The sequence below is a fragment of the Rhinoraja longicauda genome, chromosome 1 (assembly GCF_053455715.1).
Source record: "Rhinoraja longicauda isolate Sanriku21f chromosome 1, sRhiLon1.1, whole genome shotgun sequence".
Classification (NCBI taxonomy): Eukaryota; Metazoa; Chordata; class Chondrichthyes; order Rajiformes; family Arhynchobatidae; genus Rhinoraja; species Rhinoraja longicauda.
The window spans coordinates 18430599-18458155 of record NC_135953.1 but is presented as its reverse complement, the minus strand read 5'-3'; the positions used below and the strand labels follow the sequence as shown (position 1 = coordinate 18458155).

The 27557-nt window shown below is 43.7% G+C and overlaps 1 protein-coding gene across 2 annotated transcripts in view; it reads right to left on the bottom strand.

Moving 5' to 3' along the window:
* Positions 1 to 10153, bottom strand: part of maea (macrophage erythroblast attacher, E3 ubiquitin ligase) — an 81981-nt gene extending 71828 nt beyond the window's left edge. The window contains exons 1-2 of one of the 2 annotated variants that reach the window (XM_078409117.1): positions 9782 to 10153; positions 8170 to 8352 (exon numbers count right to left, since the gene is read on the bottom strand). In XM_078409117.1, the coding sequence (XP_078265243.1) occupies positions 8170 to 8352; positions 9782 to 9850 (252 nt within the window). In that variant the 5' untranslated portion in view covers positions 9851 to 10153. The remainder of the gene's footprint in view (positions 1 to 8169; positions 8353 to 9781) is intronic. The other variant, XM_078409126.1, reaches the window with a different exon arrangement.
* Positions 10154 to 27557: the final 17404 nt, after the last annotated feature.

The following is a 27557-nucleotide window of genomic DNA, read 5'->3' as shown; positions in this document are numbered from 1 at the left end:
AATCCTCTCCCAAAGAATCCTCACCAATTGCTTCAGTCACTGATGTGTGGCTCACCAGCCTACACTTTCTGGGATTATCTCCACTTCCCAAATGACACATTGCTGGCAGAAATGGCAGCTTTACAACAAAAGTGTCCCTTTGAAAATGATGACACATTAAATAAAAAAAACAATGGTGCTTTATTGTCACATGTGCACTTCACAGTGACATTCTTTTTGTATAGATCACACATGCACGAGTTGACATTTTTGGCACCATTTACAAAAAGTCTAAATATACAGTCCACGCACTCGATGCACTGAAGCAGCTCCCAATCCGGGTAAGCCCCAGAAAGGAAGCAATACTAAATCTAGATCAGATGCTCCCAAATCTTTATATGATGCTCGGCATCAATTCCTTTGTTTGATAACATACTTGTTAAGGCCTTGGTTGTTTTTCCTATTTTATAAGTTCTGCATAAGTGAAAGCTATTGTAGGTATATTTTATCTTGTGTGCAGCACAGAAAATTAACATGAGGAGAATTGGGTATATAATATTTACTAAATGGTATTCAGAAAAAACAGCAAACATCTTGCTGGAACTAATGATCAAAGAAACCATTATTACAGAGAAGAATGATGGTGTAATTGAGCAATCATAGCCAGAATTTCTTGTTGAAGATTAATGCAAATGAGTTATATACCAAGTATGCACTACAAGCCGACATGGTGATGGATTGGTAAATTTCAGAACAGAGTAAGGGTACACTGCAATGAACAAAGAGCTCTATTATCCTACTCCTAACTTGGCCAGCCAGCAGTCTAAAAGGGCAAGGGCAAAAAAAACCTTTCTTGATCCATGTCCAGCCCAATAAGGAAGCAACACAATATGGTTCCGAGTGCATGTAGGGCGTCTCCAGTTTGGATTCTTTTAACTATTACCATTCATTATCATCCATATTTTCTCCAAGAACGCAATTCATAATTTAAATAATTATCAGAACAGGATATTATTTCTTATCCCACAGCAAAATGCTTCACATAAAATGACTGGATAGCAAGACACTACGCAGAACAATAAACATCTCAATTTAAACAGGCAAGACCAACATTCTTGGAGCTGCAGATTTCTTATGGGGACAAACAGATCATGGTAGTAGGTTTGTCAAAATTGGCATTGAGGGTCACAGAGCACAAGGCAAAATCCAGGTATGTGGGATTTCCATTTTCAAACAATGCAAATTTGATCCAAAGTTCTGGGGATAACATCATTTGAGGATGACAAATTTGGCATTTTGCTCAATGAACTTCAAGAGGCTGGCTGGAGGTAAAATCCCAGATAATGTGTTCAGTACAAAGATTTAGTATTATACATGCTGTGTTCTACTAACCTCAGATTAAACATTATGTCAATTCTTGCTTCCTCTGATAAAATTCAATTGTCAATGTCAGAAATGTATTTTGTGAGTGAAAGAGTTAATTGGCTAAAAGCCAATCCTACGTTGAATGAAGTAGGCAAGTACAGCACTGGTTTTGGGATTAGTAACCATCGTTCTATTGGTTTTAAAATCTCTTGCCAGAGGAAGGATTTGAGGTGGTTCCAACAGCATTTAAAAGCCACTTGGACATGTACATGGATAGGAAAGGTTTAGAGGGACACAGGCAAATGGGACTAGCTTAAATGACAATTCTTGGTCAGCATGGACAAGTTGAGTCAGAGGGTCTGTTTCCATAATGTATGACATGAGATGTTGCCTGACCTGCTGAGCTGTCATTTACACACGACTTGAAGGTAGGCATTGAGCTAAAATGCCAGCATAGGCTGGTGGGCTGACTGGTTGCCAATTTCATGCAATTATTCAAGTTCTACACTGTGCACTCCATGCAACTTGGAGTTGGCAAGGTACTGAGTGGTAGGATAATTTTCTATATAGAATGAGACAAGGGAAACTAGTTTTCAGCTATAATCTAACAATCTGCCTATTATATGGGTCTATACATTGGGAGGCAACTGAAAGTATCAAAAAAGATTAGAGATTCCAAAATGGTGGAATTAAAACAGGCCAGTTACCCTGGTCAGTTAACTCATTATAAAAATGTAGGATCTTTTTCTTTAAAGAGTCACAGAATTATACAGCACTGAAAAAGGCCCTTTGGCCCATTGACCTATGATTCATGAAGGATGAGGATTTGTTCAAGCTGTTCATGTGACAAACTTGACCTGGTTGGTATCTGTTCATCTGCGAGATGTCCTGCTTGGAGAGGGGAATGCTACTGTATCTGCTGTTCCACGTGTCAACTCATGTACATCGGTGAGAACAAACGCAGGCTCAGTGATCGTTTCTCTGAACACCTCCGCTCAGTTTGCTTTAACCTAACTGATCGCCCGGTTGCTCAGCACTTTAACTCCCCCTCCCATTCCAAAAATCTCATCTTTCTGTCCTGGGCCTCCTCCATTGTCAGAGTGAGGGCCAACGCAAATTGGAGGAACAGCATCTCATATTTCGCTTGGGTAGCTTACACCCCAGCTGTACAAACATTGACTTCTCTAACTTCAAATAGCCCTTGCTTTCCCACTCTCCCCATCCCTTCCCCCTTCTCCCACCAGTCTTACTGTCGCCGACTACATTCTAACTCTGTCCAGTCCACTCCGCTGCCATCAGTCTGAAGAAGGGTCTCCACCCGAAATATCACCCATTCCTTCTCTCCAGAGATGCAGCCTGTTCCGCTGAGTTACTCCAGCATTTTGTCTCTACTTTCAATTTAAACCAGCATCTGCAGTTCTTTCCTACATATCTGTGTTCTATTTCCTGCTGTGGATGACTAGGCCCAACTTTCACAGGCAGACCCTCCCACAGGAGATGTTGTCTCTGACCATTGGATCGGGGAGTGGGTTGCTGTTGCCGCTGACTATTTGTGGTGTTTGCCCCTGGCCTCAAGTCTTGATCCACCTCCCCCCCCCCCCCATCACCACCACTCCTCAGCAGCTGCTTCCCAGTTGTTACTACCACTGCTAAAATTTGTCATCTCATTTAATCGTATCCTTATAGCAAAGCTTTAGTCTTCCTCTTGGGCTCCATGCGTTGACGACTTCACCATATAGCCCATCTTTGGGAAGGTGCCGATTTCCCATCCTGTTTACATGTCCAGGCCAGTGGAGACACGTCTGCTTGAGGATCGCAGGGATGCTGGGCATGTTGGTCAGGTAGAGGACAGATTCATTAGTGATTTTGTCTTGTCAAGAAATTCTCAGGATGCAAGGACGGAGGAAATCAATTATTCAATTTCTGTTCTTGATATCATTGTCATCAAAGCTTAATAGCTGTACAGCAACATCCTCAAGACGCATGCTTTATCAACAGTCATCTTGGTCTTGACTGAGATTTTCCTGTTCTTCCATGCCCGTTTGGTTAGCCTCCTAAAGGTGGTTGCTGCCTTTTTTAAACATGTGCAGTTTTGAGGACGGATTTGAGGAAAGACCTTACTATTGAGGTCGTGCAGCGTAGGTTCACGAGGTTAATCCCTGGGATGGTGGGACAGTCATATGAGGAAAGACTGGGCCTGTATTCACTGGAGTTTAGAAGGATGAGAGGGGATCTTATGGAGACATATAAAATTATAAAAGGATTGGACAAACTAGATCAGGAAAAATGTTCCCAATGTTGGGGGAGTCCAGAACCAGGGGCCACAGTCTAAGAATAAAGGGGAGGCCATTTAAAACTGAGGTGAGAAGAAACTTTTTCACCCAGAGAGTTGCGAATTTGTGGAATTCTCCGCCACAGAAGGCAGTAGAGGCCAATTCACCAGATGAATTTAAAAGAGTTAGATGGAGCTCGAGGGGCTAGTGGAATAAAGGAATTGGGGAGAAGGCAGGCACAGGTTGCTGATTGTGGATGATCAGCCATGATCACAATGAATGGCGGTGCTGGCTCGAAGGGCCAAATGGCCTCCTCCTGCACCTGTTCTATGTTTCTATGAATTGATTTCCTCATCCAGAGAGGGTATCAGTCACCGTAGATCCTAGGTAGGTGAATTTGTTGACAGTTTCCAGTGGAGTGGCATTTCGGGCGATTTCAGGAGGGAGTGGAGTGTCCTGACCCATGACAACAGACTTCTTAATGCTGATTGTCAGTCAGTATTCGCTGCATGAGACTGTCTGTCCATTAGCCCCTGAAGTCCTTCTATTGGGGCAAGGAGCACAGCATCGTCAGCTTACAGGAGATCACTTACAAGCACAGTTTACACCTTTGTCTTGGCTTTCAACCTTGCCAGATTGAAGAAAGCTTCTGGTGTCTTTCGTGTTTTTCTGAAGGCAAAAGGCAGAAGGGCAGATGGGAAGATGAGTGAGAGCTGGACACAGCCTTGCTTCACTTCACTTCTCATGGCGAAACTGTTCAATGTAGCTCCAAATTGCACCGTACCATTCATATTCTCATGGAAGGTCCAAATGAGGTTTATGAGAAATGGTGGACATCCAATCTTCTCCAGTACCTGGTTAAGGCCGTGCCTGCTGACAGAATTGAAAGCTTTCGCAAGATCCACAAAAGTGATGTATAATGGGGTTTGCTGCTCTCTGCATTTATCTTGGATTTGACATAGGGAGATCCATTGTCGATCTACCTCCATTGTGCCTCTGAGTATATGCTGTCAGTGAGTCTGTCAAGTTTTTGCAGGATCACTCAGGCAACGGCCTGTCCTGTAACGCTCAGAAGTAAAATACCCCTGTAGTTGTTTGCATTCGCTGCAATCTCCCTTTATCATAGACAGTGTAATAATGTTGGTATTACGCAAGCCTTGAGGGAAGAATATATTTTGTTTTTCCAGATACCTAGTTGACATCTGCTTGCCAGGAAGGAAACTTCCCTAATCCCCACGCACCCAAAGAGGAAATCAAACTAATGTACGGGTCAGTACCTTATTGACCGGGGGCCGTCCAGCTTGATGTGGGTGATAACTAACCAGTAGGACGACATGATCCTTCCCTCCGTCAGAAATAGCCCATGAGGCCTATGTTCTAAGCCAATTGAGCTAGACTTATAAGCTGCAACCGTGATTTTTCCTTTTGCTGTGATCTGCAATGAAGCGTCCTCTCCATTTGTTTTGGCTGCAAGCCTGGGCAGATTACATCAGTTTAGTTTATGGTCAAGTGTACCGAGGTACAGTGAAAAGCTTTTGTTGTGTGCTAACCAGTCAGCAGAAAGACAATACATGAATATCATTCATTATAATCAATCCATTTAGTGTATACATGAAAAGCGAATAACGTTTAGTGCAAGGTAAAGCCAGCAAAGTCCGATCAAGGATAATCCAAGGGTCAGCAAAGAGGTCGATAGTAGTTCAGCACTGCTCTCTGGTTGAGGTAGGATGATTCAGTTCCTGATAATAGCTGGGAAGAAACTGTCCCAGAATTCGGCGGTGTGCGTATTTACACTTCTATGCCTTTTGCCTTATTTTAAATTTAATGTTTATCTTTTGTTTATTATCCAACTAGACCAAGTGGACCCGTTGGGGCCAAACCTCTCCCGCATTGGTGCAGCACCCTCTTCTCCCCCTTACCCCACACCCCATTCCCCCTCCTCCCAACCCCCTCCTCCCTCGCCTTAGATTTAACACATCTAGGGAGCAACTTTTTCCCCACACAGTGGGTGGTCAGTATATGGAAATGGTTGGGCCAGATAGAATAGAGACATTTAAAAGACATTTGGACAGGCATATGGATTGGAAAAGTTTAAAGGGGTACGGATCAAACATGGGCCAATGGGATGGGCATATTGGTTGGCATGGAAGAATAAAGGTGAAGGTTCCATTTCCATATTTTATGACCAAATGCTACAAGTAGTTTACCAAAATGCTGCCTGAACCTAACAATAAGTGGAGCTTGACTAAACTTGGATTGTTTTCTCTAGAACAGAAGGTGAGGGGAGACCTGAAAGAAACAGATAAGGTAGACAGAACCTTCCCCACCCCATAGGTGGAAATGACAAATAGCATAGGTTTAAGGTGAAATGGGCAAAATGTAAAGGAGATGTGCACAGTAAGTTTCTTTTTAAAAACACACAGAAGGTGGCGGGTGCCTGGAACTCACTGGGTAATAGTGATTATAACATTTAAGAGCCTTTTAAATAGGCACATGGATATGCAGGGAATGGATCATGTGCAGACAGATGAGATTATTTTACCTCGGCATCATGTTCAGCACAGATATTGTGGACCGAAGGGCTTGTTCCTTGCTGTACATTTTTATGCAAGCTGCTTATTTTGCCACATTCCCAAGTGCAAGATAAAAGTGACTTACTGTAATTTAGCAGGCCCTGATGAGTCCATGTCTGGAATATAGCGTATAGGTCTGGTCTCTTTAGTAAGGAACCATAGACTTGCAAATAAGGTTGCATGGCAAAAGACTCATCAGCTGCATTCTGGAATTCTGGGCGTGTCTCAGAGAGATTAAGCAGACAGTGCCAAGGCAGAGTTCAGAAAAATGAGGGGAGATTTTGTTCAAACAAAATTCTTTCAGGGTTTATGTTCTTATCATAGCTCTGCAGCTATGGAATATAGTGTACAAGGACTGAAGAACTGCAAATGTTACATTGGCACGTGAACCCGTTTTCATTTCCAGGTTAGCAATGGAAAGAACCAACAGCTTCAAGCTCCTGGACAGGCACATCACTAAGGAGATTCGGCCTGTTGCCAAATACAATGTCAAACTGCTACAGGTGCATGGCGGAGAGCCTACTGACTAGTAATATCACAGCCTGGTTTATTTACTCAAACGGAGGTTGCAGAAATGGGTGTATATTGGGGTATTGACCTTCTCATCGTCGATGGGATCTACTGTAAGCGCTGCCTCAAGATGGGAGAAGGCAGGAACGGGGTACTGATTGAGAGTGATCAGCCATGATCGCATTGAATGGCGGTGCTGGCTCGAAGGGCTGAATGGCCTACTCCTGCACCTATTGTCTATTGTCTATTGTCTAAGATGGCAGCTAACACTAAAGATCCACACTACCTCAGCCATTCTTTCATCATCTTGCTTCTACTGTCAATGCAGGAGTTTGAGAACTTCTAAGGCAGAGGCAGATATAGATTCTTGATTAGTACGGGTGTCAAAAGTTACGGGGAGAAGGCAGGGGAATGGGGTTAGGAGGGAGAGATAGATCAGCCTTGATTGAATGGCGGAGAATGGCTTAATTCTGGGCCTATCACTTATGACCTTATGATATCATGGTTCAGCAACAGCTACTTCCCATCAATCTTCAGGTTCTTGGACCATCCTGCCCAACCTTACCTTAGCATTAAACCACTGTGCACTATGGTTGCATTAAATACTTTAACTAGGTCTGATTTGTCGAGAATAACTGATAGTTTATTGTACATTTATATTGATGCATTAATGTGCATGTGAAGATACAGCAGGAATTTAATTGCTCTGGTCCATGTGACAGTTATACTCTTGATCCTTGACTAAAGTGGTGGTACAGCATTCAGAATGATCTTAAGAGCCTTCGGGCCATGCATCAAGAACAGAGAAACCATGAAAGGGTACCTCACCATCACTTATTCCATCTGTGGACAAGTCTCCAATTCTCTTGGCATCATTAACCAATTCAAAGTCCACAACACCAGAATAGAACCTTCTTCAATTGCAAAGTAGTGTATATGGAGAGGCTGTTTCCAGTATTGAGAGAGCCTAGGACCAGAGAGCACATCCTCAGAATAAAAGGACGTATCTTTAGAATGGATACAAGGAGGAATTTATTTAGATTGTGGTGAATCTGTGGAACTCATTACCATAGACGGTTTGATGGGCCAAGACATTGGTTATTTTTCAGGCGGTTCTTGATTTCTAAGAGTGTCAAGGGTTACGGGGAGAAGTAGGAGAACGGGGTTGAGAAAGAAATATAGATTAGCCATGATCGAATGGTGGAGCTGACTTAATGGGCCGAATCTGCACCTATGTCTTATGGTAGTACCCGAGTAGGATCCTGATATTCATCAGAACGATGGGTTAAAGCACTGAGCAATTTAGTGACTCAATACACAGAATCACTCTTCCTTACCATAAATAGTCAGGATAACATATCATATCTATGGCAAATACTGGCATCAGTACAAAAGCACTAAAAGAATAAATTCATCTGCCAAAGAGCACATGACACTGTGTCGTTGTTACCAATAAAATGTTTTTGTACCTTTCTCTTTAAAGCGCTGAGTTTCTCTACTACCCCATCTAACAAGGTCACGACAGAATCGACCGCTGGGCAGTTGCTCAATGTTTTCTCCAGTTCTGCAACTACCATGGTCACATGACTAGTTTCTCGGTCAATATTCTTCTGGGCAGCTCGAAAACGCTTATTCAAGGTTTCATAAGGTACCTGCAAGTAACGAAAGCAACTATTCACAGTTCTGCAAAGCTGAAATTCTTAAAACATCACTATTAACAACCACCCAACCACCCTCCCAACCACCCCTCCCCCTGCCAACATGTATTACTGAAACTAAATAAATGATTTTTTTTTTAATCCTCTGGGGTTCTCATAGATCATTTATCTTATAATCAGCACTATGTTGTTTAGCCATTTTCCCATTTGAATGTGGTTCCTATGTTCTTGATTGGAATAGGCAAGATTTATAATCCACAATCTAATACAAGAAAACAAAATAAAATCTTGTGCAACTGTAATATCTTCTGTAAGATTAAACAATGAAAAAGAGAGCTTGCATTACATTAAGGGCGGCACGGTAGCGCAGCGGTAGAGTTGCTGCTTTACAGCGAATGCAGCGCCGGAGACTCAGGTTCGATCCTGACTACGGTTGCTGCACTGTAAGGAGTTTGTACGTTCTCCCCGTGACCTGCGTGGGTTTTCTCCGAGATCTTCGGTTTCCTCCCACACTCCAAAGACGTACAGGTATGTAGGTTAATTGGCTGGGTAAATGTAAAAATTGTCCCTAGTGGGTGTAGGATAGTGTTAATGTACGGGGATCACTGGGCGGCACGGACTTGGAGGGCCGAAAAGGCCTGTTTCCGGCTGTATATATATATGATATGATATGATATGATAATGAAAGGCATTTTGGAAGATAAGTTAAATCTCTGGAGGGAAAAAATATTGTTTCCATTTTCTTTTATGCCATCTAATCAGTAGTACATTTCAGACATTTTATTTTTGAATTTGAGATTTTCAATATTAACAGATCTTAATGTTTCAATCGGTTTAATGAAGCCATTTCCAAGCTATACAATATTTTGTCGTTCACATTATAATCAGTCCATGAACTACAATTCCATACAATTAAGTCAATTGTTTCTTGCTATTTTGTTATATAAATGGGTCTAAACATTAACATTTTCATGTATAATCATAGGTCTTCGATTAAACAGTGTCATTAACTTTCAGCACGTTAACATTACTTAACTGGGAAATCAAATGTTGAGAAACAATGACATGTTTGAAATAACAACAAATTCCGATCTATTCAATTCAGCGAAACCATTTATTTTAAATACTGCGACTACACCTTACAAAAAGAGGCAAGTGATAATTCATTGGTCTTCAATGTATCTGACAGGCAGACAAATAACACTTTGTTGCTTTTCCCTATTGTACACATGAAAGTGCAATCAAAATACTGAACACCTCACCTTTAAGCCATACCAAGATGCTCTAACAAATATTTTAATGTCTTTTAACAACCTCAAAACTGGCATCGGTATGTGGTTACTTATCTTCCCTGTGAAGATGATACTAGTGTAACAAGCTGGTTAATGAGGACGTGGTAGTGCTTCGGAGACACAAAGCTTACCTTCAGAGTGGGATACTCCTGGACCTTTAATGCCATGGATAGTTGAGCAGCAGATTCCTGCACCGCCATCTTAGCTCAATCATCAATACTGCGGTGCAACACGGGTAGGGAGGCCAGCCCGAGGGGAGGCGGAGGGGCCGGTGCGCGAAACTGCCGGTCTAACAAACACGCCTTGTCATCAGACCCATTATTTGCCACAACTTCGCACCACTGCCATTGAACGGGGAAACCGGCGCCGATGACGGTGTCTAAATCTTCACGGTGACAAACTGAACGATGACCAAAAAAAACGGAAGACAAGCCCCGCCCACTCCAGCGGCAGACGGAATCAAACACTGCCCATCAAACGCTGCCTGTGGAAACAGGGCCCCGCCCTTGACCACGTGGTGTGTCCAGACCCCGCCCCTGAGCACGTGATGTACACAGACCCCGCCCACTCCAGCGGCAGACGATGCACCCAGCCCCGCCCCTGACCACGTGATGTACCCAGACCCCGCCCACTCCAGCGGCAGACGGAATCAAACGCTGCCTGTGGAAACAGAGACCCGCCCTTGGTGTGACCAGACCCCTGAGCACCCGCCTGTGTAAATAGGGCCCCGCCCTTGACCACGTGCTGTGCCCAGACTAAGCCACTCCAGCGGCAGTATGTCCAGACCCCACACACTCCAGCGGCAGACGGAATCAAACGCCGACTGTGGAAACAGGGCCCCGCCCATGACCATGTGATGTCTCCAGACTCCTCCCACTTCAGCGGCAGACGATGTACCCAGGCCCCGCCCACTCCACCGGCAGACGGAATCAAATGTAGATCATCCCCCCACCCCGCCGATGAAAACAGAGCCCCTAGACCCCGCCCTCTCTCCGCGCGTGACGATCCCAGACCCCGCCCTCTCCGCGGGTGACGGGACCAAGCCCCTCCCTCTGCCCACTTGACAGAACCAGCCCCCCTCTCCACACACATCCCCTCCTCCTCCTCGCTCAGCGCGTAACAGAGTCAAGTCAAGTCAATTTATTTGTATAGCACATTTAAAAACAACCCACGTTGACCAAAGTGCTGCACATCTGACTAGGAAAAAAAGAAACATACAGAGCTCCTCCTCCTCCTCGCTCAGCGCGTAACAGAGCTCCTCCTCGCTCAGCCTTCGTTCCGCGTGATAGAACGGCCCCCCACCTTCTCTCTCTACTGCCCATGTGACAAATTGGAGCCCGTGCCCCCTCCTCCTTCTGTCTGCGTGACGGAACCAGGCTCCGCCTTCATTCGGCGTGAGGGATCCAGGCCCCGCCCTCTCCCTGCGCGTGGCCGTGCCTGGCCCCGCCCTCTCCGCAGTTGACGGAACCAGGCCGCGCCCTCTCCGCACGTGACGGAACCAGGCCGCGCTCCCTCCGCGCGCGTGTGGGACCTAAGCCCCTCCCTTTACCCGCGTGACGGCAGCCCGGCCCTGGAGAACCGTTGCGTTCAAAAGCCCGGCGCAAGTGAATAGCGCCCCGTCTTGCCTCCTGTCAACTCACCCACTTCAGGCGCATGGAGATTATCCGGTCAAGATGCGTGGACGTATATGAGGGACCTCCATTGACTCAAGGCACGGTGTATGAATACTTTAAAGACTCATTTCATACTTTTAAAGAATACAATAGAATTATGCAGCACAAAAACGGTTCCATAATTCCATGCCCACACTAATCCTACTTGCCTAAAGGGACCTGTGCGTGTCTGCCTAACTAAACGCCTCTCAAACTAGTTATTGCATCTGATTCCACCACCTCCGCTGGCAGTGAGTTCTAGATATCAACCGAAGATCAAAGCTTTTCACTGTACCTCACACGTGACAAACTAAACTAACTGAAGATAGACACAAAATGTTGGAGTAACTCAGTGGGACATGCAGCATCTCTGGACAGAAGGAATGGATGATGTTTCGGGTCGAGACCCTTCTGCCACTTTCAGGGAATTATGGACTTGGACCCCAAGATCCTACTGTTCATCAATATTCTTTACTGTTCTGTTCACTGTATCTCCCTACTCCAATTTGACTTCCCAAAGTGCAGCACTTTGCATTTTGGGGGATTACATTCCATCTGCAATGCTCCACCCAATTTCCCATATGACCTATATCCTGTTCTAAGCTAAGATAAATCTCATCACGATCCAAAACACCACTTATTTTTGTGTCATTTGCAATCATATGCAAATTGTTAAAATATCACAAACAGCAAAGGTCCCAACAATGATCCCAGCATTAGACCGCGTCACAGACTTACAATCAGCAAAAAAAATCCTTTCACCAATACTCTGCAACCTATCACCAAGCCAACTCTTCTCTCTGTGGAGAACATGGAAAGGTGACGTTTCGGTCAGGAGAAGGGCCCGACTCAAAAGGTCACTTATACATGTTCTCCCGATTAAAGTTCTAACTGCCTACCCTATCTATGCATCATAATTTTATATATTTCTATCGAGTCTCCCCTACCTCCGACTTTGCAAAGAAAGTTTATCCAATCTCTCCAGATGTACCTAGATGTATGTGACAATAAAGTACCATTAAGCTATTGAACCTCTTATACTCAAGGATGGATTCTCTTGATCCTGACTGCTCAAAGTTGACATATGCCATCTTTTTCGTGACCAGAGCCTCAACATCTCTTCTCAAAAAGAGTTTCCTAAATTTGCCAGCCTTGCCCTTCACCCTGACGGGAACACTATTGCTCATTTACTTTTGAAAGCCTCCCATTGCCAGTTATCCTGAACCGCAAAGAGACTCTCCCAATTGACTGCTGCAAGTTCCCACCTAATGCCTCCAAAATTGGCCTTGCCCAAATTTAGGACTTTACCTTGTGAACCTGTCCTATCCTCCTTCATAACTACTTTAAAAACAATAGAATTATGGTGCTGGGTCCCATATTTCCTCCACAGACACTTCAGTCACTTGCTTTACTTTGTTTCCCAGGAGGTGGTCCAGTGTTGCATATGGTGGAGTTCTTCATTAGGATGGAGAGTGACAAAGTCAATTCAGAAACAAGTGTTCTGAACTTAAAGAAAGGTAACTTTGAGGGTATGGGACGTGAATTGTCCAAGATAGACTGGCAATTTATACTTAAAGGGTTGACGGTGGACATGCAATGGAAGGCATTTAAAGATTGCATGGATGAACTACAACAATTGTTCATCCCAGTTTGGCAAAAGAACAAACCAGGAAAGGTAGTGCATCCTTGGCTAACAAGGGAAATCAAGGATAGTATTAAAACAAAAGGTGATGCATATAAATTAGCCAGAAAAAGTATCATACCAGAGGACTGGGAGAAATTCAGAGTCCAGCAGAGGAGGACAAAGGGCTTAATTAGGAATGGGAAAATAGATTATGAGAGAAAACTGGCAGGGGACATAAAAACTGACTGCAAAAGCTTTTATAGATATGTGAAGAGAAAAAGATTAGTTAAGACAAATGTAGGTCCCTTGCAGTCGGAAACAGGTGAATTGATCATAGGGAACAAGGAGATGGCAGACCAATTGAACAACTACTTTGGTTCTGTCTTCACTAGGGAAGACATAAACAATCTGCCGGAAATAGCAGGGGACCGGGGGGTCTAACGAGATGGAGGAACTGAGGGTAATCCAGATTAGTTGGGAAGTGGTGTTAGGTAAATTTAATGGATTAAAGGCCGATAAATCCCCAGGGCCAGATAGGCTGCATCCCAGAGTGCTTAAGGAAGTAGCCTCAGAAATAGTGGATGCATTAGTGATAATTTTAAAAAACTCTTTAGATTCTGGAGTAGTTCCTGAGGATTGGAGGGTAGCTAATGTAACCCCACTTTTTAAAAAGGGAGGGAGAGAGAAAACGGGGAATTATAGACCAGTTAGCCTAACATGCTAGAGTCAGTTATTAAAGATGTGATAGCATCACATTTGGAAAGTGGTGAAATCATCGGACAAAGTCAGCATGGATTTATGAAAGGCAAATCATGCCTGACGAATGTTATAGAATTTTTCTATAGGATGTAACTAGTAGAGTGGATAAGGGAGAACCAGTCGATGTGTTATATCTGGACTTTCAGAAGGCCTTCGACAAGATCCCACATAGGAGATTGGGGTACAAACTTAAAGCACACGGTATTGGGGGTTCAGTGTTGAGGTGGATAGAGAATTGGTTGGCGGACAGGAAGCAAAGAGTAGGAATAAACGGGTCCTTTTTGGAATGGCAGGCAGTGACTAGTGGGGTACCGCAAGGCTCAGTGCTGGGACCCCAGTTATTTACAATATATATTAATAATTTGGACGAGGGAATTGAATGCAATATCTCTAAGTTTGCGGATGACACGAAGCTGGGTGGCAGTGTTAGCTGCGAGGAGGATGCTAGGAGGCTGCAGAGTGACTTGGATAGATTTGGAGAGTGGGCAAATGCATGGCAGATGCAATATAATGTGGATAAATGTGAGGTTATCCACTTTGGCGGCAAGAACAGGAAAGCAGAGTATTACCTGAATGGTGGCCAATTAGGAAAAGGGGAGATGCAACGTGACCTGGGTGTCATGGTGCACCAGTCATTGAAAGCAAGCGTGCAGGTGCAGCAGGCAGTGAAGAAAGCGAATGGTATGTTAGCATTCATAGCAAGAGGATTTGAGTATAGGAGCAGGGAGGTTCTGCTGCAGTTGTACGGGGCCTTGGTGAGACCGCACCTGGAGTATTGTGTACAGTTTTGGTCTCCTAATCTAAGGAAAGACATTCTAGCCTTAGAGGGAGTACAGAGAAGGTTCACCAGATTGATCCCTGGGATGGCAGGACTTTCATATGAAGAAAGACTGGATAGACTAGGCTTATACTCGCTGGAATTTAGAAGGCTGAGGGGGGATCTTATTGAAACATATAAAATTCTTAAGGGGTTGGAGAGGCTAGATGCGGGAAGATTGTTCCTGATGTTGGGGAAGTCCAGAACCAGGGGTCACAGCTTAAGGAATAAGGGGGAAGTCTTTTAGGACCGTATTGAGAAAACATTTCTTCACACAGAGAGTGGTGAGCCTGTGGAATTCTCTGCCACAGAAGGTAGTTGAGGCCAGTTCATTGGCTATATTTAAGAGGGAGTTAGATGTGGCCCTTGTAGCTAAAGGGATCAGGGGGTGTGGAGAGAAGGCAGGTACAGGTTACTGAGCTGGATGATCAGCCATGATCATATTGAATGGCGGTGCAGGCTCGAAGGGCCGAATGGCCTACTCCTGCACCTATTTTCTATGTTTCTATGCACCCACTCTTATACAGCAGAATATTAATCAACAGAATTTTCACGGACACATTTACCAAATTCCAGCATGTCCAAGCTCTTTACACTGTGGGAGACCCAGTCAATATATGGTAGGTTAAAATCTCCCATACATACAAACTATTATGTTTATTGCTGTCTTCAAACTTCCTATACATCCTCTCCTCTAATTTACACTGATTTCTTTGGGGGGGGGGGGGGGGGTGGCTACAATACAGTCCAATCAAAGTGAACATTGCTTCCTATCTTCCTATTTCTATTGTTCTACCCATATAGCCTCACTGGACAATCCACTAAGAATAACTTCTCTGAGCACTGTAGTTATTTCCTTCCTAAAAAAAAAAGCAACTCCCCCTGTCTCTTACGTGCATTTCTATCTCGCCCGTAGTTCATGTCTCCCTTGTTGGTTCCAACATGGACGACAATAACAGGAGCCTGACACTTTCTTTCCAATATCCTTACAAGCCAGTCCGCCATAGTGGCGCGATGCAAGCAACCCACCTTCTGGGGCACCATACGAAGGAAACCATCTGCTTCTCCTCCCCAGTCTGAACTATGGAATCCACTTAATTACCACATTTAGCCATTCCTGTTATCATTGCACCACAATTCCATGATCATCTTTCAGGCAGTCTTCCTGATAGTCTGTGCCAATCATAAGATCATAAGTGATAGGAGTAGAATTAGGCCATCTGGCCCATCAAGTCTGCTCCGCCATTCACTCATGGCTGATCTATCTCTCTCGCCTAACACCATTCTCCTGCTTTCTCCCCATAACTCCTGACACCCGTAAGTTGCTATCCTCACAAAGTTGCAAGTTGTTTGCTCTTCACTAAGTTGCTTTTAATTCATTCTGAGCTCTCATTTCTCTGTGAGAAAGTGGGAGGAATATAGATGGATTGGTTAGTAAGTTTACAATGCCGGAGACCCAGTTTCAATCCTGACTACAGGTTGTGTCTGTGCAGTTTGTACACGCTCCCTGTGATGGCATAGGTTTTCTTGGAGTGCCCTGGATTCCTCCCAGATTCCAAATATGTGCAGGTTTGTAGGTTAACTGACTTCTGTAAATTGCCCCGAGTATGTAGGATGGGATAACATAGAACTAGTGCACTGGTGATTGATGGTTGGTGTGGATTTAGTAGGCCTAAGGGCCTGTTTTCACCCTGTATCTCCAAAGTGGTTTCCCAGAATGCTGCCTGAATTAGGTATTAGCTCCAAGGAGGGGTTGGACAAATTTGGATTGTTTTCTCTGGAACGCTGGAGGTTGAGTGGACACCTGATATAAGTATAACAAAATTATGAGAGGCATACAGAGGCTGGACAGAAGCTTTTTCGCAAGGTGGAATTGTCACCGATTTAAGGTGAGTGGGGCAAATGTTTTACCCAGAAGGTGGGTGCCTGGAATGTATTGCCATGGGTGGTCGTGGATGCAGATATGACAGTGATATTTATTTAGATTAGCACATTGATGTGCAGAGAATGGAGGTAATGGATCGTGTGTAAGCAAATGAGGTTAGTTTATCTTGGCATTATGTTCACAATGGTGATTTTGGCCAAAAATTAAAAAACTCTACAATTCACACTCAAGCTCAATGGCTATGCTCAAGTCGTCAAGTCAAGTTTATTTGTCATATACACATACACGATGTGCAGTGAAATGAAAGTGGCAATGCCTGCGGATTGTGCACAAAAAAGAATTACAGTTATGTGGCGGCTCCCAAGGGTCGGGCCATACTACTACCGACCCCTCGGCACGGGAATGGACCAGTCCCGGGAGGCGGTCCTGGACTCAGGTATAAAAGGACAAGGTTTGGGCGCCAAGCCATTCCGGCAGACTAGACCCGTCCGAGACCCACGAACCAATAAATATACCTTCCCAAAATACCTGGCTCCTTGCCTTTATCAACACGCTACATTGGTGACCCCGACGTGATAGGTTCCACCGGCAGCTGAAGGCAGCGCTGAAGGCGCGACTCGCCGGCCCCGACTGGATGGACGAGCTACCATGGGTTTTGCTGGGCATCCGGACTGCCCCCAAGGAAGACCTGGCTTCATCCTCAGCGGAGCTCGTCTACGGGTCTCCGCTCACGGTGCCCGGGGAGTTCGTGCCCTCGTTGCCGGGGCGAGAGGAACCGCCCTCATCCACCCTACATCGCCTCCGAGAGCGAGTTGGCAAGCTCGCACCCGTGCCGACGTCCCGCCATGGGACATTCCGCCCTTACGTGCCATCGGCCCTCCAGGACTGCGCCTTTGTGTTCCTGCGCCGTGACGCCCACCAGGCGCCACTCCAGAGGCCGTATGAAGGCCCGTACCGGGTGCTGGAGCACGGGCAGACAACCTTTGTTTTGGACATGGGGGGCCGGCCGGAGGCCGTGTCAATTGACCGCCTGAAGCCGGCCCACTTAGACATCGACCAACCGGTACGGGTGGCCCAGCCTCGGCCACGAGGTCGCCCCCCTTTGCGGGTCCCACCGCCTGTCTCTCCAACTGTGCCTCCGCCGGCCCCTCTGTCAACCGATTACCGTACGCGGTCCGGTCGGGTTGTGCGACCACCAGTGCGTTTCGTGCCTCCGGATCTGGGGGGGGGTACTGTGGCGGCTCCCAAGGGTCGGGCCATACTACTACCGACCCCTCGGCACGGGAATGGACCAGTCCCGGGAGGCGGTCCTGGACTCAGGTATAAAAGGACAAGGTTTGGGCGCCAAGCCATTCCGGCAGACTAGACCCGTCCGAGACCCACGAACCAATAAATATACCTTCCCAAAATACCTGGCTCCTTGCCTTTATCAACACGCTACAGTTACAGCATATAAATAAAGTGAATAAGTTACTATAGTGTAGACAAAAATTTCGTCTCTGGAGTTATAAAAGTTGACAGTCCTGATGGCCTGTGGGAAGAAACTCCGTCTCATCCTCTCCGTTTTCACAGCGTGACAGCGGAGGCATTTGCCTGACCGTAGCATCTGGAACAGTCCGTTACTGGGGTGGTAGGGGTCCCTCATAATCTTGCTTGCTCTGGATCTGCACCTCCTGATGTATAGGTCCTGCAGGGGGACGAGTGTAGTTCCCATGGTAGTTCCATCTCAGATGGAAAATCTTCATGCAGATTCCCTTTCATCCCAACATTATTTCTTATTGGTATTATTATTATTTCTTATATTCTAATATGTTTCTTTGCATATTTTGCACAAAATACTGATACAATTGGCATAATTTTAAATATTTCTCCCTCAATCTAACTTAAAGAATAAATATTGGGAGCAGGTGGTAGCACCTCTTCTTCCCTAAGCACTGAGTTTCTTTCTGAACAAATTCCAAACTTTACATGTTCTGAAGAAGGGTTCTAACCCAAAACGTGGTACAGTGAAATTCTTTGGTTTTTGCAGACAAACTGGTCAAGCTTACAGCAGACCTTACCTGGGCAGTACACAAAGAGTCGCCACGTTTCTGGCGCCAACAAAGTTTCAAAAGTTCTGAGCACAGTCTTATCTTTTCGGCCTGCCGCTGCAAGTGGCCGTAGGTGGCCCTCTGGTACCCTTTTCGTTAATGGCAGTCTTCCGCCGGCTGGGTACCTCTTCCTTTTCGGCATCCCCCCCCCCGCCCGCCAGGTCCCTCTTAGTTCTCAACGGCTTCCCATTACGTCCATGTTCTCCAGAGATACTGCCTGAACCACTGAGTTACTCCAGCATTCTTTTCTGTAAACCAGCACCTGCAGTTCCTTGTTTCTATTACCAAACTTTACACACTGTTTAGAAAGTGATTGGTGCTGCCACTGCCCGAGTTATCCAGGAAAATAATGGCAGAATTTGACATTGGTGGATTGGTTAAAACTATGGTTTTAATAATATTCTCCAATTGGGATTGCAACGCAAAAGCATTTCTTGTGCTAACAATAGAAATTTTGAGAGATTGGAGATAACTGCTGCATGTAGTGGAATATGTATTTTGTTACTATTTTGTTAATTAGTAAGAAAACATTGACATTTTTTTAATGTCCTGTCTCCTCATACACTTCTCTCCAAAATATCTCTGAATGGGCAATCATCTTATTCTGTCCTTCATTTAAATATTATAAAACAGGTGTTGAATAAATAATGATGTTAATAGTACCATAGACCTAACATGTTTTGTAACAGAATTTCGAAAATTAATGATGTTTATAATGAGTACAGAATCCTCCTGTAATATAACTTTTTGAAAATCAGTGTACAAAATTGTTCTAGTGCTTAGAAAAGATGCTAATATCCACATTTCTTTCATTAAAATAAAATATACTCAAGTACGAGAGTGCTTATACATTTCATTTTAGTATTAAACGAGAGGGCTTATGCATTTCATATTGGTAGTAGACACTTAGGAAGTCTGACTATTTTGTTAAATCATTATTGCAATTATTACAGCAGCCAAATGCACATTATCTAAATATGTTGTGTATTAATCTCAAATTGCAAGTTGGGTTTTACTGCATGTGTTGTGGTGGCTGTTGCTATGAGTTTGGAGTGAATGCCCGTGTTAAACAAATGTGCTGTTTATTCACAGTTTGCAGGAGGGTAGAAATGATGTGCATTGCAGATGAGTAAGTAAATCAGACGATGTTGTTCAGATTGGTGCTGAAACGGCCGAAACACCTTTATGTGGTCGTGTGTTTGTGGAAGGATTGCGTGCTTTTGTATCAAAGTACAATTTGACGTGTAAAGCAGCGGTGTGGAGCAATAATTTGTTTTGGGGTGGGGGTTGTTTATAGATACGCGTCGACTCGTGCAAAAAGGCATGAACTTACCAATTTGTCGACAGTCGCATGTCTGAATAACAGTGAAGGGACTTTCGACCGCCTAAAAAATGTAAGTTTTGTACGTGATATTAATGATAATCGAGTTGGAATCCTTTGTAATATTATTGTAAATTGAATTATCTCAAGCGCTGTGCTGTGCACATTTCCTTGGTTGCTTATGGTGAGACCTCTTTCCCCCGCCACTAACCCCTGAGTTTCTATTAAGATGTGAGTATTAGTGTTCTGAAAATGCCTGTAACAATAGTCTCTGCGTTGGAAAGCGATGCTATTCACAGCTCAGGCCACTTTCGCCATGTTTTTGTTTATCCAGATAGAATAAGGTGAGGGGAGTGACCTAACTGGAACCCGCTTTTCCCTATCTCTTTCTCCCGCTGTTTATCTTTTGTCCTTTGGGATTAATGCTTGACTTTTCGCAACACATGCCGGAGTGTTTTATTCGTTAGTCCTCAATAAATGCACGATGAAACTTGTTGATTTTAAGGTTGGCCGTGGTTTGGAATGACGGAAACATTGGAGCGGCAGCACATGAAGTCCTCGGGAATAATTAAGCATTTGCATCTTTGCAGGTTCTGGAATGAGATATTTAAAGTCGATCATTAAGTATGGTTTAAAATAGTAATGCAGTAGAATTTAGAGAAAAATCACCTTGACATGATGGCAAAAATCTAGAGGCTAATTTGAAGCCCTAGGTTAACCCAATATCAAATCAATTGTCATCATTGAACACAACATAGTCAATGTAATTAATCGCAAATACTTTTTTTAAAGTACTTTTTTCAGATTGGCGCAAATAACAAATATGATGTTTTGGTTTCACCATCCCTAATACTTATGTTTTAGTTCAAGACATTATTTACAGAGTAGTTGCAGCATGGAAGAGACCATTCCATCCGCCAGTTCTCCTTTGGCTTACTGTAAAAGCTAAACGGCTGGTCCAAGGACACTGAATGAATACAAACAGTTTTATTCTGCCATTCCTCACATCCCGGCAATGTGTTGCATGATGGCATCACATCTGATGGTCTGGCAGGTCCCATTCCCAGGGGGGGAGGGGGGGGGGGGGGGGAGAGAGGGAGGGAGAGGGAGGGGGGGGGGGGGGGGGAGAGGGAGGGAGAGGGAGGGGGGGAGAGGGAGGGAGGGAGGGAGGGAGGGTTGGGAGGGGATGGGCAGGTCTTCGTTGTCACCTTTGGTTCTTGCATCAGTGAACTCTCATCTCCCCTTGTTCTTGACCCATCCACTAATGGGAACATTTCTCTTTTCCTACTCTGTTTATCCTACACGATTAAAATCGTTAAATGATAACCTCCTTTTTCCAAAGATAACAAGTTCAGCTTTACTGCTCTGTTGACATAACCAAATCCCTCACATCTGTTCATTCCTTCTGCTTCTCCTTTCAGACATAAAGCCTAAAATGTGGTATCAACAATGGGGTAGTCTTTTCCAAAAGATCATCAATAGACAGTTATGAGGTTGCAGGGTGACTTGGACAGATTGTGTGAGTGGGAGGATGCATGGCAGATGCAGTTTAATGTGGATAAGTGTGAGGTTATCCACTTTGATGGTAAGAATAGGAAAGCAGATTATTATCTGAATGGTGTCAAGTTAGGAAAAGAGGACATACAACGAGATCTGGGTGTCCTAGTGCATCAGTCACTGAAAGGAAGCATGCAGGTACAGCAGGCAGTGAAGAAAGCCAATGGAATGTTGGCCTTCATAACAAGAGGAGTTGAGTATAGGAGCAAAGAGGTCCTTCTGCAGTTGTACAGGGTCCCAGTGAGACCGCACCTGGAGTACTGTGTTCAGTTTTGGTCTCCAAATTTGAGGAAGGATATTCTTGCTGTTGAGGGCATGCAGTGTCACGGTGCTTTGTCGAAACATATAAGATTATTAAGGGGTTGGACACGTTAGAGGCAGGAAACATGTTCCCAATGTTGGGGGAGTCCAGAACCAGGGGCCACAGTTTAAGAATAAGGGGTAGGCCATTTAGAACGGAGATGAGGAAAAACGTTTTCAGTCAGAGAGTTGTAAATCTGTGGAATTCTCTGCCTCAGAAGGCAGTAGAAGCCAATTCTCTGAATGCATTCAAGAGAGAGCTAGATAGAGCTCTTAGGGATAGCGGAGTCAGGGGGTATAGGGAGAAGGCAGGAACGGGGTACTGATTGAGAATGATCAGCCATGATCACATTGAATGGTGGTGCTGGCTCGAAGGGCCGAATGGCCTACTCCTGCACCTATTGTCTATTATCTATTGTCTATTACTGTTCAGTTCATTGTGCCTCCAAATTTTGTGTCCCTTCCAAATTTGGAAAATGTGGCCTTTACGTTCAAGTTCAATGAAGAGTAGTGTTCAATGTAGCAGCCCTTGGGAATGTTCATGGTACACTTCCCTCCAATTTGAAAAACAACATTTCACTGTCACTGTCTTTTTCTTTGTCACCTGGCCAATTTTCTATCCAGTGCCATTCTGTGACTTTTCAGTGACTTTTCAGTCATCATGATAAATCAATTATGGGGCAATTCATCAAATGCCTTGTAAAGATTCATGTATATCAGGTCAACTCTCTTTGTTACTTCAAAAAACTCTCCCAAGTTAAACATAATTTGCCTTTACAAAATCTATTCTGTTTTTTTTATCAATCCATACTTGCCCAAGTGATTGATCCTGTCTCTGATTATTGTTTCTCCCAATTGCTTCCCCAATGTTTTCTTTTGCAGGCATTGTCCCTCTACCCTTTCTTGATCAAAGGTACAGTTGCATTACCTGTGTTTATTTGCCTACAGAGACCATTATATAGAAAATCAAGATTAATATTTTGCCTGGCACAAGTTTAATTACAGCATTTACTTTTTAATATCTCTTGGCTACATTACGACTGACCATTTCAAATGCACACTAACTACTTTTCCCCAGGCTGCAGATCAAATGTCACTGTCAGAAATGTGACGTTGCAGGCATTATCTATATACTAAAACTCTCGTTTGTTTGTTCCTGAACTACAGCCAAAACGGTACACGATAGCGTGACAATTTTAGGCCCACCTTACTCACCGTCGTCCCTTTGGTGTTAATGGAAGAAGTTTCATTCAAATCGGTGTTATATTTTTAAAGTTATTCACATTTTAAAGTTTAAATCTATCTCCTAGGGAAGGAGGGAGGGAGGGGGGAGGATGAGGGGGGTTGAGGGGGATGGAGTGGGGGGAATTTGCTTTGACAGTGGGATTTTGTTATGTGACCTCACCTATATATTTTGTGAAATGGGTAAAAGGTTTCAGCTGAAGATAGACACAAAAAGCTGGAGTAACTCAGCGGGACAGGCACCATCTCTGGAGAGAAGGGATGGGTAATGTTTTGGGTCGAGACCCTTCTTCAGACTCTAAAGATATCTGAAGAAGGGAAGAAAAATGCCAATGTAATTTAATCCAGAGAAGCTTTAAGTATTTCATCTGCGCAGGTGCCACAGAGCAAGGGAGTGCACAATAAATGATGAAGATAATGAATAGTGTAGAGGAAGGAAGGGATCTTGGGAGTGTTTGCCCACTGATCTTTAAAAGGTAGCAGATTTAATGAGGTGGTTAAAAAGACATGCAGGACAATTTCGTGATTAGCAAGGTATAAAATATAAGGTATGGTGTCAGGAATGACATTGGGTCCCACAATGACCACACTGACACTCACAGTAAGGTTATCTCATGTGGTATGGTTCATTTAGAGTGACAAGAAAGTCCAGGACTGCATGGGGCACTGTTCCTCATCATCAGGGCACATGTGAGGAGGAGCTGGTGATCCTGGGCTTGTCCCGGCAACTCAGTCCTGGTCTCGAAGAAGGAGGCACAGCAAACTCATTGCTGGTGGTCTCACGATTGTCCTTGGAGCTCAGCTTTGGACTTGAAGAGGAGGCACTGGTGGTTTTTCAGGCTTATCCTGACAGCTCAATCTTAGCCTGTGTGTGGGCACAGCCCCTCATTGTCTGTGGAAAGGTAAGAGACACTGGCTGTCTCAGGCTTGCCCTACTCACTCTCTCAGTCAGTCTTGGCCTCAGAGGAGGTACTAGCTGTCTAGACCTGGCAGCTCAGTCTTGATCACACAATAACACTGGTTGTGTCCCGTTTGTCCCAGTGGCTCGGTCTTTCTCAAACTGCAGTAGGGGAACCCTCCCTGGGTTCAGAAAAGAGTAGGCTGACAAGGTCAGGTACGCCAATCCAATATCAACTAATTGGACCCAGCTGTTACTTAATTAACTGTAGCTTCAGCTCAATTGTGCTAAGGTTTGTCTTCTCCTGGCCTGTCTGCCAGTGATAGAGTGTGGGCTGTGTCACAAAGAGTATAGAGGTTATACCAGAACAGTATACAACATGTTACCATGTCAGCAGAAAAATGCGATTGCATTAAAGGGAGTGCAGAGGCAATTTAACAGATGTGACCAGACAGTAAAATTGTGGCTATGAAGAAAAACAAGATGACCTAAGATTGGAGCAGAGGAGGCTGAGGGAAAGCTTGGAATTTCCCTGAGAGAAAGTTTTTAAATCACTGTGTTAAAGTATCAGTCGAAAGATTAGGGAAGATGAGGAAAAACAAATTCTGCCTGAAAGAATATTAGAGACAGAAATCCTCATTGGTTTTAAAAAGTAATAGAAAATATATCTGAAGAGTGGACAACTGCAGGTCTATGGACCTAATGCTAGAGGGTGTGATTGAATTGGATTGGGATGCACACAATGGGCCAAATTACCTCTTCTGACCTACATTTTCAAGGATTATTCACAAAATGCTGGAGTAACTCAGCAGGTCAGGCAGCATCTCAGGAGAGAAGGAATGGGTGACGTTTTGGGTCGAGACCCTTCTTCATCTGAAGAAGGGTCTCGACCCAAAACGTCACCCATTCCTTCTCTCCTGAGATGCTGCCTGACCTGCTGAGTTACTCCAGCATTTTGTGAATAAATACCTTTGATTTGTACCAGCATCTGCAGTTATTGTCTTATACATTTTCAAGGATTTCTGTGTTTTTCTAGTTAGCACAGGTTTCCAACTCTGTATCATCTCAAATGCACCCGAACCTACCAGATAGCAAACCCACCATCCGACTCCACGACAGATTGGTCCAAAGTCCACCTGACTGACTTCCCATTGTCCAGCCTCCATGAATTTCCTTTCTTACTGAACTTTACTGTCTTTATTAAATCCTGCCAACATATCATGATTGTGTCAAGTGATTACCCAACATTTATTGTTTAAAATTCTCTATTACTGTTTTTATGGGTTTGGCCTTCCTTTACCTATGCTAACTCTCGAAGCCTCGGAGAATTCTCTGGTCTGCTGCATCTGATCTTTTGCGCATCTCTCGATTATTTTATATTTATGCTCATGTTGAGCCTTATGCCCAGGTACATGCTTTCCTTTCTCTGATTACAAACCATTTATTTGGCCATATATTTAGGTGGCACTTTTTTCTGAGTTCACTATCTGGAAAATACCTCATTTGTTTTTACAATGTTGGATGAATTATATAAATGCAAATTATATTGGTAAATATTGACAGCATCTTCTTTGGAAATGCTGGTCTTACTTGCGCCCATAGGATTGAGTGGACAAAGGCTTGTTGGCATGCCTGGTCTGTGATACGAACAAGGAAAATAAAATAAAAATCTGAAATCTAACGCAAAATTCAACCAAAGGGAGGACTGGTAGACCAGAAATGTTAGAGTTTCTTGATCCAAAGTGAGACAATTTGCTTTTCAGGGATTATTATTCCAAATTATTATGTATTATTTCCCAGGAATTTACTGTGCTTCAGTGCAAATTGTGTAACAGATGTATTGTACGTGAAGCAGTTGTCCGTTTATATCTCTAATTTGTTGATAAACGAGAGATGTGTTTGGAAGTACAACAGATTAAGTTACATTTATGAACCATTAAATGTGTTGTTTTAAAAGCAATTTAATGCAGGAGATAATTTTTCCCTGTTCAGCATTAGACTATCCATATTGAATTGAATCATCATGCCAAGATACCAATAGTTTGTTTTTAACTTTTGTGAAAAGTGAGAGTAATGAAATGAAAGTATATCATCATGAATACTGAATTAAATGTATTAAGATTTACATTTTCAAATGTATTTGTAAATTTAATCTTACTTTTTTTTCCAAGATGATGCATTTGCAGATGTTAATCCTGCTCCAACAGCTAGGAGGTGCATTGAGACTGTATTTTCTTCCTTTTAGTCTTTTAGTCTAACACCAACAGCTTGCTGTTGAATTATTGCAATGTTGCCACTCTGGCAAATGAAACAAATCTATACAGGAATAAATGATTTGCAGAGATTTAGAATTGGATACCTACTTCATCAATAACAAGTTGTACTTTTGCACACCTTGAACATCATAAAATATTTGAAGATGCTTTGCAGAAAGGTTACTGAAGAAAGTTTGACGTCGCTGCATTATGAGATTTTAGGCCAGGTGATCTTTTTAAACAATGAGGAAACGGAAAGAGGTGATGAGATTTTGAGAGGGTTTGGGTCTCGAAGTGCTGTCACAGCCCCCAGTGATGAAGCTATTAAATGGAGACACATGAGACTGCAGATGCTGGAATTTTGAGCAAAAAACAATCTGCTGGAGGAACTCAGCGGGTCAGGCAGCATCTGTGGAAGGGAATGGACTCTCAATGTTTCGGCTTTTCCTAAGTTCAAACCCACCTGAGTTCCTCCAGCAGACTGATTTTTGCTCATGGTGCAATTAAAATTGTGTTGAATGAAAGATCAGCATTGAAGAATTTATACCTCGGAGTTATAAGACAGGCAGAAGTTGCGAAGAGATCTATAATAGGATTAGAAAACAAAGATGAAAACATTAAAAATAAAGCATTGCGAGACTGGCAGCATAAAACAGGGTGATGAATGAATAGAACAATACGAATTAGTATTCGACAAGAAGAATTTGAATTGTTTTTGTTCATATGGAGTGAAAGGTAGGTGGTTTGTTAGGAGTCTGTTGCATTTGTCAAATCTAGGTTTAATTACTAACTGTGTCAAGTGGAGTAAGTTTGGGTTGCTAACGCTACAGTTGGCATTTTATTTTTTCTATCCTTCCAGCAATCAAGAACATTGATTCTATGGGATCCATATACTTCCACTTGTTTGGAGATAGAACAATTGTTTCAGTCAGAGGGTCGTACCATTTGAAATAATTTGTTATTTTGGTTGATTCTAGCAGAGGATTCACAAATTTTGCTTGATTTCAAAAGATTTTAATAATAATAATAATAAGTACTTTATTCGTCCCACAACGTGGAAATTTGCAGGGTTACAGCAGTAAAGTGGATAGCAAAAATAAATAAGCATTCATTAAAAAAAAAAAATAACGGTAATTATCTTTATTTACTGGTTTGCTGGGAGCAGTGTTGGTTGTGCAGTCTGACAGCAGCAGGAAGGAAGGACCTTCGATATCTCTCCTTCACACACTTGGGGTGAAGAAGTCTGTCACTGAAGGAGCTGCTCAGAGCAGTGACAGTGTCCTGCATGGGATGGGAGGAGTCGTCCAGCAGTGATGATAGCTTTGCCATCACCCTCTTCTCTCCCGTTGCCTGCACTGAGTCGAGGGGGCATGCCAGGACAGAGCTGGTCTTCTTGATCAGTTTATCCAGTCTCTTCCTGTCAGCAGTTGAGATGCTGCTGTTCCAGCAGACCACTCAAAAGAAAATGGCTGATGCCACCACAGTGTCGAAGAAGGTCCTCAGGAAT